The 18,414-nt window shown below is 35.3% G+C and overlaps 1 protein-coding gene across 7 annotated transcripts in view; it reads right to left on the bottom strand.

Moving 5' to 3' along the window:
• Positions 1 to 714: 714 nt before the first annotated feature.
• The window catches only part of LOC306883414 (prominin-1-A), a gene marked incomplete at its 3' end in the record, with an annotated part of 60,126 nt that continues 42,426 nt past the window's right edge, over positions 715 to 18,414 (bottom strand). For 2 of the 7 annotated variants that reach the window (XM_079438652.1, XM_079438651.1), the window contains 21 exons: positions 17,059 to 17,122; positions 16,891 to 16,980; positions 16,139 to 16,356; positions 15,955 to 16,029; positions 14,995 to 15,058; positions 14,289 to 14,448; positions 14,041 to 14,193; positions 13,821 to 13,944; positions 13,244 to 13,347; positions 12,883 to 12,967; positions 11,629 to 11,775; positions 11,455 to 11,526; positions 10,777 to 10,869; positions 9,881 to 9,934; positions 9,697 to 9,777; positions 9,555 to 9,623; positions 9,345 to 9,434; positions 7,718 to 7,833; positions 3,606 to 3,712; positions 3,027 to 3,061; positions 715 to 2,190 (listed from right to left, as the gene is read on the bottom strand). In XM_079438652.1, the coding sequence (XP_079294778.1) occupies positions 3,643 to 3,712; positions 7,718 to 7,833; positions 9,345 to 9,434; positions 9,555 to 9,623; positions 9,697 to 9,777; positions 9,881 to 9,934; positions 10,777 to 10,869; positions 11,455 to 11,526; positions 11,629 to 11,775; positions 12,883 to 12,967; positions 13,244 to 13,347; positions 13,821 to 13,944; positions 14,041 to 14,193; positions 14,289 to 14,448; positions 14,995 to 15,058; positions 15,955 to 16,029; positions 16,139 to 16,356; positions 16,891 to 16,980; positions 17,059 to 17,122 (1,929 nt within the window). Of the gene's footprint in view, positions 2,191 to 3,026; positions 3,062 to 3,605; positions 3,713 to 5,446; positions 5,471 to 7,713; positions 7,834 to 9,344; positions 9,435 to 9,554; positions 9,624 to 9,696; positions 9,778 to 9,880; positions 9,935 to 10,776; positions 10,870 to 11,454; positions 11,527 to 11,628; positions 11,776 to 12,882; positions 12,968 to 13,243; positions 13,348 to 13,820; positions 13,945 to 14,040; positions 14,194 to 14,288; positions 14,449 to 14,994; positions 15,059 to 15,954; positions 16,030 to 16,138; positions 16,357 to 16,702; positions 16,727 to 16,890; positions 16,981 to 17,058; positions 17,123 to 18,414 lie in introns of those variants that run through there. The other 5 variants (XM_079438655.1, XM_079438654.1, XM_079438650.1 and 2 more) reach the window with 4 other exon arrangements.

Genomic DNA, 18,414 nt, shown 5'->3' with positions numbered 1-18,414 from the left:
CACCATCACAACAATTTTACAGCATGCAAGAGTTTGCCGTATTTTTACAGTACAATTGTAATTATTGATTTACAGAACTTTTGTAAATTTACAGTCTTACTGGCAACCAAAATTGCCAGTAAGTTACTGTAAATTTTACAGCATTTTTTTTACAGTATATATATATATATAATGTCAGTTGATTTCATCCAAGTCTGTGGCTGAAGTCAGTTTTATTTCTTGTTTCTCTTTCAGTGATTCTGCTTGTTCACAGCAGCTGTTCATCATTGGCTGAATTCACTCATTAGTTTTCATTCTCTCTGTCAGGTGGGCTATATTAGTAAGCATTAGTACATGAGTAGGGAATAGTGAATGAGGGTATAGGGTGTGATTTGAAACACAGCCTCTGAGTGTCGACTGAGCGCTGTTACTTCACAGAAGGATACTTTCTCAAAAACATCAAATATTACCCAGAATTCATTGTTTTTTTACGGGATTTTACGTTGTAATGAAAAAAACAATGTTACTGTCAGAATATGGCCGTTTTTTAACAGCAATTTTTTACAGTGTAGGTTTTGTAAGCTATACTATTTACAAACAGAAGTATTTCCTTGTTTTAATTTTTTTATTATCCCTCCCTTTATTCTTGTAATCGATCTTTTGTGAACTAAATGTATTTTGTGAATGCTATGTACAGCGGTTGAATTGGGAATTTACTACACCAGAACATTTTTTCATCTGAAATTTTATTCACAATATTTTACAGTATTAGCCAGCCTAACCACATGGACTTGAAAACCAACGGCACTGACAACCAGGCCCACCACAACTAAACATCTTCGAGCAAACTTGAACAACAAGTATGCGCATGCTACGTATGGTATTGCAAAAACAGTGAGACTGTGAGGTGACGGAACCTTTCTGTATATAAATCAAGTACAACATTTTACCTGAGGCCCTGGTAACACTGTCATATACACAATGAGTGAAAGATCTGAGCTAAAATATGTAGCACCTGACAATGTCTCTAACATTAAACATTTGGTGGTTGTTGGTAATTGTCAATGACTGTGACAGCGTTAAATAGGCTCTGTAAAAGTCGTCGTAAATGGGTTCTGTAGACTTTTCTAGCTCTCGTACAAGCAAATGTCTCTCTGAGGTACATTCACTCGCTTTAAAGTTGACAATAAGTTCACATATCGACAGATGTATGTCCACAAATATTGTTATATCAAGTAAACAAAAAGCCCTAAAACCTGAGACCTACAATGAAACAAGAGGAGTCACACAGCAATAATCAGTAGTTTACAGTAGTTTAGTTGGAGAACAACTGTCATTAGTACAAGTCAGCAAAATTAGGAACCGAAATCTCATTAATAACTGATATATTCAGCAAAACTAAAGTACATAAAACTAGCAAGCTCTTTTAGGGGTGTTACACTAAATCCAGATGCATCATATCTTAGATTTTCAGTACAAAAGTGAGCATAAACACATACAGATGTCTCAAACTGCTAACCACAGCTCAGTATCAAATGTGGTTTAGCGATCTCAGCTTCAATAAGTAGGTAAAACTAATCAAAGACCTGTTCTAGTGACTTGTGGCTAACATGTACCACTAGCTAAAAGTCTGAGAAGGCAACAATGCATTCACCCTTGAAATGGCTTGACAACATCTATCTGTACCGAATTAGCACTAGTTAGCACTTAGCATGTTGTCGAACACCTACACATCCTTGTTTACATGTAATATTTGTGGCTCATGGGTGGCTGGCTTTATCTGTTTCAATAAAAACCCATTCGGCCTCTCAGTGGACAAGACTCGGCGACATGTTGAATTCTCCAAAATGTTAAAAAGCACTATAAAAAGAACAAAAAGAAACAAGGAAAACAAGAATGCAGCAGTCAAAGCATTGCTATGCTCGTCACATGTGATTTCTCAATGACTGTAAACAAAGACACATGTAGTAGTTAAAACAGCCATGTACTGTGAAGCCTTCCTGACTATAACAGGATGTGACATCAGAGAATAGCTCGTTGAGGGGACAGTCCATAAGACAGTACTATAATCATAAGGGTGCAAAATAGTCAAAACAACAACAATTCGATAAAAGTCATCTTGATGTGATGGGAACATGGACAACAGGTCCCAGCTTCAAGCATGTGAGTTTCCTTTTCTTAAGAGCTGAGCCTGCTGTTCACAGAGAGCGTCTGTGGTAAAGAAGAAATTCATAGTGAGGAACATATAGTATTATACAATGCATACCACAGTTTTTTATTCTGTTTAGTGGTTCTCAACCAGGCGACCGGGCTTCAAGATGATTTAAAATAAGACAAAACAAGCATTCAAATAACCTGAAACTAAAACTCAAGACATATGTTGTTTTTTTTTTTTTTTTTGAAGAACCAGGGTTCCTACTAGATATATGAATAAACAAAATTTTTAAATGTGATTTTCAGACCAGTGTTATTTTAATATCATTGAAACACTATTATAGGTTTTTAATATTTTGAATTAATTTTTTGTACATTTCATTTTAATTTTTTTTTGTCATTTTTATTAGTTTTTTTAAAAGTATGCATATAGAGTTTTTATAAAATTTTATTTCATTTTTACTTTATATTAGGTTAAACAAATGCAATTCTGCCTTGGAAAGTCGCTGAAATATAGCTTTATATATAAGTTTATATTTTTAACATTTTATTTTATCTCATTTCAGTTAAAAGTTTTTTTTATTTAAGTAATGATTTTTTTTAAATTGGTTTTACTTAAAGTTAACTATAACCATGTTCCAGACCTGGAATGGTCACGTAAAATAATAAAAACTTAGCTCTTAGATTTTTAATGAATATACAATTTTCTAGCTCTAAAATATGTCATCAGGTAGAAATTGTGGGGAAAAAATCCTTATCCTTTTCCAGTAAATCACAAACAACTGGAAAATCATGGGGCTTTCAAATATTGTTGTGGACAGTGGGGGTCTTGGGGTCAAAAAGGTTGAGAAGCACTGGTTTAATGTAAAACAAGGCCAATTTAAACAACTTACATTCCACAAAGGTTTAATTTCAGTTTCCAATATCACTGTATGAGATAAGAAACAAATATTGCAGAATTACACCCACTGCGCAGTTTCAGAATGAATGATAAATGGCAAAGGCTGATACGAATGAACTGGTGCACATGAGACTTGAGAGGGGAGATGAGATTTTAGACCAAGGTAAAGAAACAAAACACACAGTGAGTGCTGGCATCTATCTGTTTGCAGAGCTGTTAGGAATGTTTGAAGTCAAACATTGGTGGATCACAATGATACGGGCGAGTGGTTAGTGATGGACCCTAAAAAACACAATTCACACAAAGCTTTGCACAAATGTTAGCAGTTATCCAGGCGGAATGCTTCAGAAGATGGGATTCAAAACTAAACATGCTGTTGGTGTAATGACAGAAAAAAAAGAAGAAACATAAATATTTTAAAGTGCATGCCAATAGAGGATACATAGACAAGACAGAAAAGGTTAGGAGACAATCAAACAAATGCATACTATGTAATCAATTTGGACAGGAGGAAGATGCTTGTTAGAGAGAAAGATCAAGTCCATTTGCTCTCATCTACAGCTCTCAGTACCTTTCTGTATTTACAAAACAGACCGTCCTCCTCAGAGTCACCAGTCGGCGTGGCGCGGGGGCGCAGAGGCCCGTGGGAATCGAGTCATAGTGTCATAGGTAGGAATGCTTGAGGCACAAATGGAAAAACTGTTAGGCCTGGAGTGTTTTTAAAATCCACACACACCACTGAGATGCCTCCATCAGCTCTCCATCCATCTTTAACCCATCAACAGAAGAGCAGGACGGGGCTTTCAAAATGACACATATAGCGCAATTGCTAATAATTAAGGGTGCTGTAAGTGATTTTTATTTGGAATGCATCACATTATTATGTCCTACCACCTGACAGCAATTACATTTATCTCTGATAAGGCTCAAAAAAGAACCAATCAGCCAATTAGAAACTCTCCGTTATCACCTACAGCACATTTCCAAGTATCACTATTTAAATGCTCAATTCTAATCAAGCAATTCCACACTTGTGAAAAGTGAAAAACTTTATCATAGCACAAGTGGTAAGACATATTAAGTCTAAACTTGTGACATCTAGGTTAATACATTAACTAACATTTAAAAGTTTGGGGTCAGAAAGACTTATTATATTTTAAATAATATTACAAAATACTTCTATTTCAAATACATGTTGTTCTTTTGAACTTTCTGTTCATTAAAGGATCTTGAAAAATAATGTATCCCAGCTTTCACAAAAATATTATGCAGCACAACTGCTTTCAACATTAGTCATGATAAAAATACATTTAAATAGTATTTAAAAAATATTTAAAATACATTTAAATAGAAAACATCTATTTTAAAATGTAATAATATTTCACAGTATGACAGTTTTTAAAATATATTTGATCAAATAAATACTCGCTTCTTTCAACAAACATAAAAAATCTCATCGACCCCAAACATTTGAATGACAATGTTTGTATGTATACAAGCTCTGTGTCATTCTAGCCCACCATCCTGACCTGTTACAGGTTTTGCTGTTGAAACACATGCCATTAGTGAGGAGTTAGAGAGAAAGACCATTCACAGCCATAGCAGCCCAGTATGAATTTCAAGAGTCATGCAAGTAGAAAACGTGAATTCTGTCAGTCAATAAATTCTGTATTATCTAATGCATGTAGTGTTAATATAAATTCAAATATCAGGCAAGACTGCAAAACACAAATTATGCATTACTGCAAGCACAAGTTTAACGATGAAAAAAAAGAAGAAGAAAAAAAAAAGACTCCCAGGTGCTTGTTTGTGCAAAGGGCAATTTCAACTGTGCATGCATCGGAGCCCTGACACCTCATTATCACCGCAATCGATGCACTGCATCCCCAATGCATGCAGTTTATTAGCGTAACACACACAGGGTGTATGAGGATATGGTTCTGATTACCTTGATATTACAGGATTTTGGATACCTTCTAAATGTTCATTATAATAACCATTAATACCAATTTCCATACTGAAATAAAACATTACATAGACAAAAATCAAACAAAACATGATGTGACGAGAAATGGCATGCGACTATGAACAAGCTTCAATTTAAAGCGTTCTTGAAAAATGTACGCGCAAGAAAGTATGAAACGGTATAAATTGCAATCGCATCTTGTAAAATGTACAGCAATAGTTTAAGGTGTGCTCTTAAGGTCTCTGTTTTAACAGCCCGTCATGTTAAACAAGGGAGCTTCAAAGATAACACACCAACACAAGCAGCGCCCTTCACCAGAGAAGCATTCCAATGCTTAGAGCTTAAACCAGCACCAATAAGCAGAAAGTTGTATGTACAAAACAGGAAAGGGATGTCATTTTAGCAGTAAAGTCGACAGCAGAAGTATGAGGGAAAAAACATCTTACGTTTTCATGGGAATTGTCTCAATGCTAAAAAGATACAAGACAAGCAAAAATGTTACAGAGATGCACTGTAGTGGTGTAGAGACAAAATGTCAAAATGGACGTCTCTGGTCAAGACACTTGGTGACCTGTCAATCGCAATGATTCTCGACTGTAAACGCATGAATGCTCGAAAAATGTTCAAACAAAACACTGTTTGTACAATATATACATGTAATCCTCATTAAAGTGCAAAGTGCTGGACAGAAAGACAAAGGATGAAGAAAGATGGAAATAGCAAGAATGGTTATCATAACGTGAAATGCCAAGTCCCTGAGACAGAGGAACTAGATAGAACAGGGAAAAGAAACAGAAAAGAGTACAGAGAGAGACAAAAAACAATTTATTAACTAGTCAAGGCAAAAGAAAGAAAATAATGAGGCATTTGCACTTTCATATATTATGCATATTATTAGGGATGTAACAATTCACTCAACTCGCAATTCGAGTCGCGATTTTGATTTCACGATTCGATTCACTATTTTTTTTTAACAAAATGAGATTGAATTAAATGTGTCCTTTTATTATTACTTGGACAAAATGCTGCACGTTTCTTTGGGAAATTAAAATGTAACACTATAATAATATATAAATATAGCACTTGGATATTATTGCTCTTTTGTTGGGTTTGATTGCTTCTATTGTCCTCATTTGTAAGTCGCTTTGGATAAAAGCATCTGCTAATTAACAAAATGTAAATATAATGTAAATAACAAAACTAAATAGAAATTTTAAAACAAACCCCAAATCAAATAAGTAACACAAATAAAAGAAATCTCTTCATATAAACAAAATAAGGCTTTGTCTGTGCTCTTTCTATTTAAAATTAGAGGCAACCACTGCATTTTAATCATGATCCAAACAAAGATGCTGCATACATGCAACATGAGCAGTTATTAATCTAAATTAGATTTGTATAATTTTCGAATATTCACATATTCGAATCGATTTTCAACCGGCTCACGGTTAATCGTTACATCCCTACATATTATTCATTATACAACAGTTATGTCCGGTCCTATCATTTGTTTTCGTTAGAAGAGTAAAACAATATTAAATCCAAAATTCTGTCATGAAACCCTATATGGGGCAGGTTCTAACTCAATCTGATATAATTACATCATTATTCACATTGCGCAACTGATTGGTTTACTTTCATATCAGCAGCCAATGAGCTCGCTGCTCAACTCGGCTAGTGCTTTCTGTAGCATTTGCAGCATGCTTTAGAAACCCTCTACCTCCCCCAGCTCCACCTGTATAGATCTGCTATGGGGAAATTTCATGTATGCAATATATGCTGGGTTATTTGTGACCCCGGACCACAAAACCAGTCTTAAGTGTCAATTTTTTGAAAAAGAGATTTATAAGCTTTCTATTGATGTATAGTTTGTTAGGATCTATGGAATTATTTTTGTGTCTTTATTATTCAAACAAAAATTCTGTATTTGAGAGCAAAAAAAAAAAAGTCTAAAACTTTTGTTTGCGAGTTGAAAAGTTTTGCTTGCGAGTGAAGCTGTGTGTCAGTGGGCGGTCTCTACGCACCAGGATGAAAGGCCCTTTTCTATTGGCCACTCTCGATTGAAGTGACAGGTTGACCACGCCCACTACGAAAAGTTTTTGAAGTGCACAAAGAAAAATATATATTTTTTTAAAGATTTACACGCACTGCAAATTATTTTGTTTTCAATTACTTTAATTTTAAACCTTAAGAAGACTTTTTTTGCAAACTTTTATTTTTTAATTACAAAATAATTAGTTTTGCTCTCAAATACAGAATTTTTGTTTGAATAATAAAGACACAAAAATAATTTCATAGGATCGGACAATATTTGGCCGAACTATTTGAAAATCTGGAATCTGAGGGTGCAAAAAAATCTAAATATTGAGAAAATTGCCTGTAAAGTTGTCCAAATGAAGTTCTTAGCAATGCATATTACTAATCAAAAATGTTTAAAAAAAAAAAGTTATATATTTTTACGGTAAGAAATTTACAAAATATCTTCATGGAACATGATCTTTACTTAATATCCTAATGATTTTTGGCATAAAAAAATTGATAATTTTGACCCATACAATGTATTTTTGTCTATTGCTACAAATATACCCCACCGACTTAAGACTGGTTTTGTGGTCCAGGGTCACATTTCATATGTGTTATACGTGCTTTGTTTATAGAACTGTAATCATTGGGGTGCTAAATAGCAATCACACATTTGGTGCATTTGGGATACTTACTCATCATAGACATCCTCTGTGTCCATTCTGCGGTAGAACTTGGCAAGTTTCACAGAAAGAATAATGCTAGGCAGTAGAAACAATGTGGAACAGCCCAGTCCAAACCAGAATGTGTTCTGCAACAAATAAACACAAGATTAAAGCCACCCAAAAACTGCACTCTGCTTAACCATAAATGACACGTTTGATATCTCCATACATTTATTTGTTCGGACAAGAAGATTTTTCAAAATACAGAAAAAGTGGAATCTCTAGCATGGAAAGTATTCTATATAAAGGAATGTTCACACTCCAACATAGTGGGTGATCGGATGCAACATGTCCAGTCACGGGAAAAAAATGTTGAGAAAAGTTTTACAAATAGGTTTGTTTAACTAAATAAGTACCCATCAGGATTCACTGACTGTGACTTACAAAGACCTCACATGATGGCATCTTTGGATTAACATACAAAACTGTCAAATATCATCCTTATATTGCAACATTATTGTACTGTGTACCTGGACATTACTTTGATAAAGTCATCTCAGAATCCCTTCTAACTGTAACAAGCATTTTCTGTAAAACTGCTTTGAAACAATATGTATTGTCAAAAGTGCTATACAAATAAACTTGAAATGACTTTGACTACCAATTTAAAATAAAAATGAATGTGAAAGCAGTAATAAAACACCCAGGCTGAGGTTAATCTTCCAATGGATCACTTCAGTTAAGCTGATCCCAATCATATAATGCAATTGCTTTGGTGCCATTCATTCATGTGCAGTGGCGTACAGAGGAAAGGGTAGAACACACAGGGTGTGTGTTGTGTGACGGGGTCAAACACCCTGACCTCTTATAAATCCCACACACACTTGCCTATAATTTCAGATAAAACCTGGCACCTCCTTCCTTCCTCATGGCTACCCATGGGGCTTTGACCACACACATGCAAAAGCACAGCAGTGCAGCCAATCCCACCCCGACTGGGTGTTCTACACACTTGACTTTTTCAACCGCTGCCAGAAACACTATCAACCCTTTATCTCTTACAACAAAACCGCATTTCACATTTGCCTTTCATATATACTACCATTTAAAAGTTTGGGGTCTTTAATTTTTTTTTCAGGTTTATGAAAGAAGTCTCCTGCTCACCTAGGCTGCATATATTTGATTAAAATACAGTAAAAACTGTAATATTGTGCTATATCCTAACATCTGAAAACAAATGTTTTCTGTTTTAATATTTTAAAATGAATTTAAAAATGAGTTTTCAGCAGCCATTACTCCAGTCTTCAGTGTCACATGATCAGAAATCATTCTAATGTGCTGATTTGGGACTCAAAAAACATTTCTTTCTTTCTAAAAAAATAAAAAAATAAATTCACAAAATGCTTCAGAGGACTTGCAATATTAGTGAATAAGTAATTTGGCCTTCTTATATAATGTTTTTATTAGTGCCTTTTGTACTCTTTTAAGCCTTGGTAGTATAAATCACCATCCACATTAACTGCATGTAAAACCGAACACTCCATTGCTTTTTTATTTCATGGATGTCAAAATATAACGGGGTTGGAATTGCATGAGGGTGAGTAAATTATGAGAACAATTTCATTTCCAGTGGTTTTAGTGCTGATGGCCATCTTACCATTGAATCCAGCAGAAAACTGCAGCCCAGGATTTCGGCCGTGTCCACAATGTTGCTGAGTGGTTTACAGGTAGCGACCTCCAGGGCCAGCTACAATGAGACAGCAAAACAAAAGAGTTTCAAGCCAAAACAATGCCGAAGAACTGACTAATTGCCACCAATCTAACATTAATACTATTTCTGATAGATAACACAGTTAAAAATACTCACAGATGTTCTGATCCAGTCAATATACTGCTTGAAATAGCCAATAATAGTCTGCTTGTATTTCTCGGTTTCCTGTTTGAGCATATATTAACCATCAATACAACTATACACCAATCATTCAGACAAGATTTTTCTTTCACATTACCTGATTGATCACAAATGTTGCATTTTGGGAAATTAGGTACTGGGCGGCATCAACGGCTGCTAGTACGTCTCTAACTCTGACCTAAAAACCAACGTGTTTACTGCTCATCGGAAATGCATCAGTTCTGAAATGCATCTATTGTGATATTTTTAAACTGAGCTTGGTTTTAAAATGAACAACTTACAGGCAGGTCTGAGGACGTCCTCTCCAGAAGTCTGATGCTCTGATTAAGTGTGCTCTTTAATAAGAAAGACAATAGACACACAGAAAGCATGAATCATGTCCAAATGATTTATAATCTGAAATGTACAAAAACTGTAAATGACCATTTTGGAAACTTAAGATGACAGTTCAAGGGAATCGGCAGGGTGACAAAATGCCATGCAACCTGATATTTGCATTACATGCATCACATGCACATTCTGTCACAAATAAATATTGAATGTGACACAAAACTGTTGTAGTATATGATACATTTAGCATACAGTAGGAATCATTTGATGAACTTTATAATTCACATCTCATATAAATCACATCTAACTGGTAAAGCAACTAGTTTGCACTGAAAAATGAATGTTCCAGTCTTGCAAATGCAAATGCTTTAACCAATGGTGTGAAAACAACAGAAAACATAATTTTCTGTGATGCCACTAGATGGACAGAAATGCAACACTTCACTTTTGACCAGTTCATGAATGTGTATTCAGATTTACACATTTGGAAGTTTGAAAAATGTCAATAGCATAAAGATAGGATGAAGCTGCTTATTTTTTTTCATGATGTTATCACAGAAAAAGGAGGAAACAACTTGCAGGTTTTGCAGTTATCACTGGTAGGCTTACCCTTGCTTTCACATATTTCTTGGAAGCAATAAATCAAGTTGAATGTGTTAAAGAAAATTAAAAAAAAAAGATTGCTGAAAATAAGTCAGGATACGAAGAGAAATATGAACTTTCAATCTTTCAGAAGTTTTTCATTTGCAATCAGTACCACTTATAGATAAGAAAAGGTTCAAAAGCACCATTCATGAATAAGAACGTAATCAATGAAATTAGCATCAGTGAGACAGGGATAGATTACCATGGACTGCTCCAGTGGGATGACTTGTTGGATGTGGATCTGCCTTATAGTATTAGCATGCCCCTTTAATGAGGTCTGCAAGGTCCCTTTAGACTGCAAAAGAGAGAGATACAGGGCAAAGGAGAATTAGCCCCAGAAAAGTTCATACAGGTACTAACCATGACACTGAATTTCATGTAATATTAATAAAATGTGACCCTGGACAACAAAAACCAGTCGTAAGTGTCAATTTTAAAAAATTGAGATTTCTACATCTTCTGAAAGCTGAATAAAATGGTTTGTTAGGATCGGACAATATTTGGCCGAGATACAACTATCTGAAAATCAAAATATTGAGAAAATCGCCTTAAAGTTGTCCAAATGAAGTTCTTAGCAATACATATTACTAATCAAAAATGAAGTTTTGATATATTTATGATAAGAAATTTTCAAAATATCTTCATGGAACATGATCTTCACTTAATATCCTAATGATTTTTGGCATAAAAGAAAAATAAATAATTTTGACCCATACAATGCATGTTTGTTTATTGCTACAAATATACCCCAGCGATTTAAGACAGGTTTTGTGGTCCAGGGTCACAAATATGGAATAATTACATTTTACACTGTAGCTCCTTTTACATTTAAAAAAAAAAATAGACCACACATAAATCTTATAAACCTCATAAATCTTACCAACTGATCAGCTTGGGCATCAAGTTGACTAGCGAAATCAACTAGATCAATGCGAGTCACTCCTTTGTTAACCTGAAAAGATGAGCAGAAACACACAAGAACCCACATCAGGACATAGTTGCCAAGCCTGTGGTTTAAAAGTTTCAATCAAAGTGTGTTCATGTAAGTATGTACCTCCTCCAAATAGGCAGCAAAGTCAATCTCATTAATGCCAGTTTCAGTGAAGCGGATGAGATTCTGTTTGCCTTCTGACTCCAGAAGAATGATGCCACGCAGGTCCACCTTCATCCCTTCAAACTTCCTCGACACATCCTTGGAGTACTGAAGAAAGAAAAGAGGCTCTGTGTTAGATTCTGACATGAGTTTAGGAAATCAGTATGGACTGCCATGAGGAAATATTCTAGAACATCTGACCAGTGGGACCATTAGTAAATAATAATAATTATATTCTAAAAAATAGATATATTTGGCCATTTTTATGTACTTACTTTTATTATTTAAAAAAAATATATAATACATAATAAAATGACAAAAATAAAGAATATATATACACATAACTCATTAATACCAAATGCTATTTTATTAAAAATGTAATTTATATTTTTATATTATGTTTATTATAATTATTCTTTATTATTTACATTTTTGTGAACATTTTTATTTAAAGTTTTTTTTTTTTTTTAAATTAGCACCTGATCATTTTGTTCTTCTACATGATTTGAGAAAGTCTAACAAGCATCCCGAGCCTCATTGAGAGCACAAACATCTGGCCGTCTGTACAAAGCAGTTTTTCTTCATTTTACATTTCATAAAAATCCTAGAATGTTCCATTTAATGTGGTCTCAGATTTTTGGATCCTGTCTGACACTGGATCAAGAATGAAGGTTTGAAGGCTTTTAAGTGAAAACAAAAATCTTTATGCTGAAGTGAAGGAATTTATAGATGCATAGCCATTTGAAACATTTTATATAGAGCATGACATTTTACCAGTTCCAAAGAACAGAGAGAAAAACAACAACACTGAATTGGAAAAACATGGTTCACTTTTTTTTTTTTTAAGAGTGTTACTCAACAAACCAGAAAATGGTGTGCATTTCCTTTAAGACACAATCCACACATCTGTGGTGGTGGAGGCTATTACCCTAGAAACTGAACCTCGAACCTAATTAATTCTTAATAGGAAGAATGCCTGAGTTTGTATATGTTCTGGCATTAGGGGCAGCATTATTCAGCTTCAGAGTAAAATAAGACTGACTCAAAAAGAATGATGCATGGTAAATAAAAGCTAATATCTTCTTTAAAAACCAAAAAACTAATCTCAGAGAGGGACTTTAAATGTCCGAGGGATTTTAGTTAGTGATTTGAGTGTGCAAATGAGGGATTTTAGTGATTTGAGTGTGCAAATGAACAGAGCCTTGATTCACTCACAACACTGGTGTTAAAGAAGGCCGAGATGTTGAAGATCTTATCCAGATGAAGAGCTGAGTAAATCCCTCTGTTGTCCTTACAATTACTGCGAAAGAAGACAGAATTTCATTCTCTGCTGCCATCTGCTGGACTACTGAAGGACATTGACAACTCTATTGATTCAACATCTAGTTTTTAATACACTAAATTCATACATTTGTTCAAATATATATATATATATATATATATATATATATATATATATATATATATATATTTTTTTTTTTTTTTTTTTTTTTTTTTCCCTGATAGCACCAATACTTAACACTACTATAGTGTAATGTAATTGTTCACTTTTATTAGATACATATGGCAAGGTTACCTGTAGAGAGAATATGCTGTAAGGTCCATCTCAGGATCATTGTACAGGTATCCTGGTATGAAGTTTCTCCAAGCAGAGTTGACCAAGTTGGGTGTATCTAACACCTACACACAACATGATCACATGGAATGAGACGGGCAGGCTTTTAACTTGTATTATTTGGTGAATGTATTTGTCTTTTAGCATGCATACAATAGGCACTGTAAGTCTGAGCCCACTAATGAACATGCTTATGTATTTTTCTAATTGAAAACAAAAATAATTACTAATTATATCATGCACATGAACCTTTAAAATATAATATCATATAATATACACAATCTATTAATAGCAATTTTTTCATTTATTTTGTTTTCAATATGAGAGAATTGCTGAATTAAAAACATGAATCTCAGAATGTCTTAGTATTTGTTTTCTCACTCTTTGGTTCTGACGAGAGCAGCACAGAAGCTGCATAAATTTACAATTTCATGTAAAGCTCTATGATCATTTTCTCCAGCATGATTTGAGATGATCCAAAGATCATCTTGTGCTTTAATGAAAGCAAAAACATCTATAGCTGTTTTGTTTCTCTTACCTTAAACAGCTGTCGGGTTTGAAAGGGTTCACACACAAGCTTTTCTAAATTCCCACCCGCCAAGAACAGAGCTGTTATCACTCCCATGAGCACCCAGGAGAACAGGAAGCTGAAGCCCACACCACTGACAGACACAGGAAGAGTGTGAATGAGTGCAGAAAAGGCTGTATATCGCATCCATTTTATGGATTTTAAGACTGAATATTACACTCAAACTCACGCCATGAGTAGGTTGCCTCCCGTGTTAGAGACACAGCCACGCGTGGTTGGAGTGGCGTGCCTGTCAAATCCCAGAATACCACACAACAAACCCAGAAAATTGAAGGTGAGGATAAGCACAACCATACAGCACAGGGTAATACAACAGATCCACCTGAAAACAAAAACATTATGAACAACGTCAAGGGCACATGAAAGACTTTTTGCAGAGAAAGTTTTTGTCTTGTGGAGTTGAGTCCTCTGAAGTACCTGTAGAAATCCATCTGATCGACCTGAGGGTAGATGTCCTCGATCTGTGAGTGTGTGTGAGAGATCATTTTGGTGAAGTTGGTCAGGGTGCTGTGAACCGGGAAGACCTTGGTGAAAGTGGTGATGTTTGATCCAACATCGTCCAGAAGAACCTTCACCCCTAAAGGGAAACCACAACATTATTAGAAAATGCTGCAGTGCAGATTTAGTGACAATTTTTCATAATCTATGCTATTTACAGAAAATTGTGCCTTATTGTACGTGTACTGGGGAGCAAGGAAAAAAAACTTTATAAAAGCCTATCCTCCTCAGGCCTTACAAGGAATGTGCATATGATAAATATTACAATACAAGTAATATGTTCTTTAAATCAATTACATGATTACATATTACACTATGTTAGTAAGGCAAAGTTTAAATGAATTTGATCTGGATAACATTAGTTTAACATTAGTACAATTTTACAGCATAATCTAAACATTAATCTAACTTTAAATGTTAAAAATGTGTTAGTATATGTGGAAATTAACATTCAACTATATTAATAAATAAAAAATAAAAGTATTGTTCATTGTTAGTTCAGGTTAGTTATTACATTAACTAAGCTTATTGTAAAGCGTGACTGTTTAAATTTAGTAAGTGAATATTTTTTAATTATTGAAAGGGGATTCTGCATGAACTGAATTGTAGTCATCTTTGAACTCACCTTCCACATTATTTCGGGTTTGATCTGTTACCAAGTTGTGAGTGTCACTGAATGATGCAAAGCCCTGTGTGACACAGATGAAACGGTGTAAGAGTGAGCAAAGCTGATATGCTCCTTGAATACCAACATGAAATCCAAACTGACCTTAATTAATTTCATCAATATAAACAAATTCTTCTCTCTATAAACAAATGTTCAAAAGGTAGTTGGTAAGATTTTTTTTTTGTGTGCGTGTTTTTGAAAGAAATCTCTTTAAAATAGAAAGCTCACCACATTTTTCTATTTTAAAACATTTTAAAATGTAATTTATTCCTGTATTGCAAAACTGAATTTTTAGCAGCCATTTCTTCAGTCTTCAGTATCACATGATCCTTCAGAAATCATTCTGATATGTTAATGTATGGTTTGATGTACAATATTGATGATGTACTATATTAGCCGAGATACAACTACTTAAAAATCTGGAATCTGAGGGTGCAAAAAATCTAAATACTGAGAAAATCACCTTTAAAGTTGTCTAAATGAAGTTCTTAGCTATGCATATTACTGATCAAAATTAAGTTTTGATATATTTATGGTAATAAATTCACTGAATATCTTCATGGAACATGATCTTTACATATAGCCTAATAATTTTTGGCATAAAAGAAAAACAGATAATTTTGACCCCACAATGTATTTTTGGCTATTGCTACAAATAGACCCCCAGCGACTTAAGACTGGTTTTGTGGTCCAGGCTGACATACACATACACATACATACATAAAACTGAACTCAACCCCCTCCCTCCAACTACTTGGATTCATTTCATTATGTATGACCACTTGTCATGTTAAAATCAATTCTCAATGGATATTTTTTTTGTTTTCTCTTGTTGAATATCCTGTTTCACTGTGAAATACAATATGTTCTGCCCTAAATCAATGCAAACATGTCATGAGAAATCTGAGAAAATCGTACCTTTTCCACAATCTGACCGAGATCTGTCTTTAGAACGTCGTTCACTTTGTCTAACTGGTTGGTCACATCAGGCAACTAAAAAAAACAAAAAAAACAAACAAACAAAAAAATCTTTTAAAAAAACAATTGTGAACCATGTTGGTGAAAATATGTAGGAAGAGAAGATGAGAAATCATTTCAGTACCGATGAGTAGTTGGCTGCAATTTCTAGCTTGGGAAGGGTGCTTCGTATGTTGCGACAAATCTCAGATGATCGTACATCTGTGCAGACAGGATCGTTGAGGGCGTTGCTAAGGCTGCCGCGCACCAGGCTGAGGTTCGCCTGCAGTTTGACTGTTCCTTCCTGCAAAGTCTCCAAGGTCAAACTCACATTCTCTAGAGCATCCTTAGTGTCTCGCATTGCTAAGAGAGGAAACAAACAAGGAAACATACAAAAACGAACATTCAAAAACAGAGACAATAACCAAGACACACTTAATTCTGAAGGACATAAAATCCACACGTGCATCTTTAATTTAAAAATACTCTAAATATCATCCATTGAGGTGAGATGAGATTGTCTTTGTATCTTTCAGTGCATTTAATTTTGGTTTTAAGACACATGATGGGCAGGTTTCACCAAGGAAGGACACAAGAATACACATGGGAAAATAACTGTGCCAGGTTTTGTGGGAAGAAATAAGGAGTCAATCACAACTTTGTTACAGATAGATATGGGAAGGACCAGTCAGGGTCTATTACAGTTTACCTTTAATGGCTTTCTCCACTTTAACTAACAAATCAAAGACAAAACAGTGAAATAAGACACCTCCAAAAGCAATGGATTGAATATCCACATTATATTCTCATAAGATATATAATATACTATGATTAATAGTATTCCCAGCAAAGGTGAAAGAAAGAGAAGAAAGAAAACACAAAAGGGCAGTGACATACTTCCAGTCATGCTGAGAGCCGCGTCGAGGGCGGGCTGCACGTCTTTTCCCAATTCCTCATGTATCCTTCCACCCAAGATCACACCTACATCTGAAGAAAGACAACAACATGAGTCCTCACATCAGAAACACCTTCCATTCCACTCCAGATGACCGATAGCATACTTACTCTCCAGGTCATGCAGCACATAGTGCTTCACGGTGTCATACTTGGAGATCAGGTAATCAATTTGCTGAAGAGGAGACAACACAGCAATATATTTAGCAAACAGAACCTTGCTTGCCAGTACTAAGACATATACTGGATGAATACTTTTGCAACTATGCAATCAAATAAAATGATATTTAAGCTGTTCAACTGACCATCATTTCACACATTTATCCATCCATCGTCTATCTCTCTGTCTTTCCATCCAACAACCAACCGACCATCAATCATTTCCATCTGTCCATCCATCCATCCATCCAACAACCCACCGACCATCAATCATTTCTATCTGTCCATCCACCCATCCATCGTCTATCTTTCTGTCTGTCCATCCAACAACCAACCGACCATCAATCAATCATTTCCATCTGTCCATCCATCCATCGTCTATCTCTGTCTTTCCATCCAACAACCAACCGACCATCAATCAATCATTTCCATCTGTCCATCCATCCATCCATCCATCCATCCATCGTCTATCTCTCTGTCTTTCCATCCAACAACCAACCGACCATCAATCAATCATTTCCATCTGTCCATCCATCCATCCATCCATCGTCTATCTCTGTCTTTCCATCCAACAACCGACCATCAATCATTTCCATCTGTCCATCCATCCATCCATCCATCCATCCATCCATCTCTCTGTCTGTCCATCCAACTGACCAATCATTTCCATCCATCGTCTATCTCTCTGTCTTTCCATCCAACAACCAACCGACCATCAATCATTTCCATCCATCCATCCATCCATCCATCCATCCATCCATCCATCCATCCATCCATCCATCCATCCATCCATCGTCTATCTCTCAGTCTGTCCATCCAACAACTCAACGACCATCAATCTTTTCTGTCTGTCTATTCATCCATCCATCCATCCATCCATCCATCCATCCATCTATCTAGTCTGTCTATCTCTCTGTCTGTCCATCTATCCATCCATCCATCCATCGTCTATTTCTTGGTCTGTCCATCCAACAACCAACCGACCATCAATCTTTTCTGTCTGTCTATTTATCCATTCATCCATCCATCTAGTCTGTCTGTCTATTTCTCTGTCTGTCTATTTATCCATCCATCCATCCATCTAGTCTGTCTGTCTATTTCTCTGTCTGTCCATCCATCCATCGTCTATCTCTCGGTCTGGCCATCCAACAACCAACCGACCATCAATCTTTTCTGTCTGTCTATTTATCCATCCATCCATCCATCCATCCATCCATCCATCTAGTCTGTCTATCTCTCTGTCTTTCCATCCAACAACCAACCGACCATCAATCATTTCCATCTGTCCATCCATCCAACCGTCCATCC

This window comes from Barbus barbus, assembly GCF_936440315.1.
Source record: "Barbus barbus genome assembly, chromosome: 17".
Classification (NCBI taxonomy): Eukaryota; Metazoa; Chordata; class Actinopteri; order Cypriniformes; family Cyprinidae; genus Barbus; species Barbus barbus.
The sequence above is the reverse complement of the archived record's forward strand: the minus strand, read 5'-3'. Positions and strand labels throughout refer to the sequence as shown.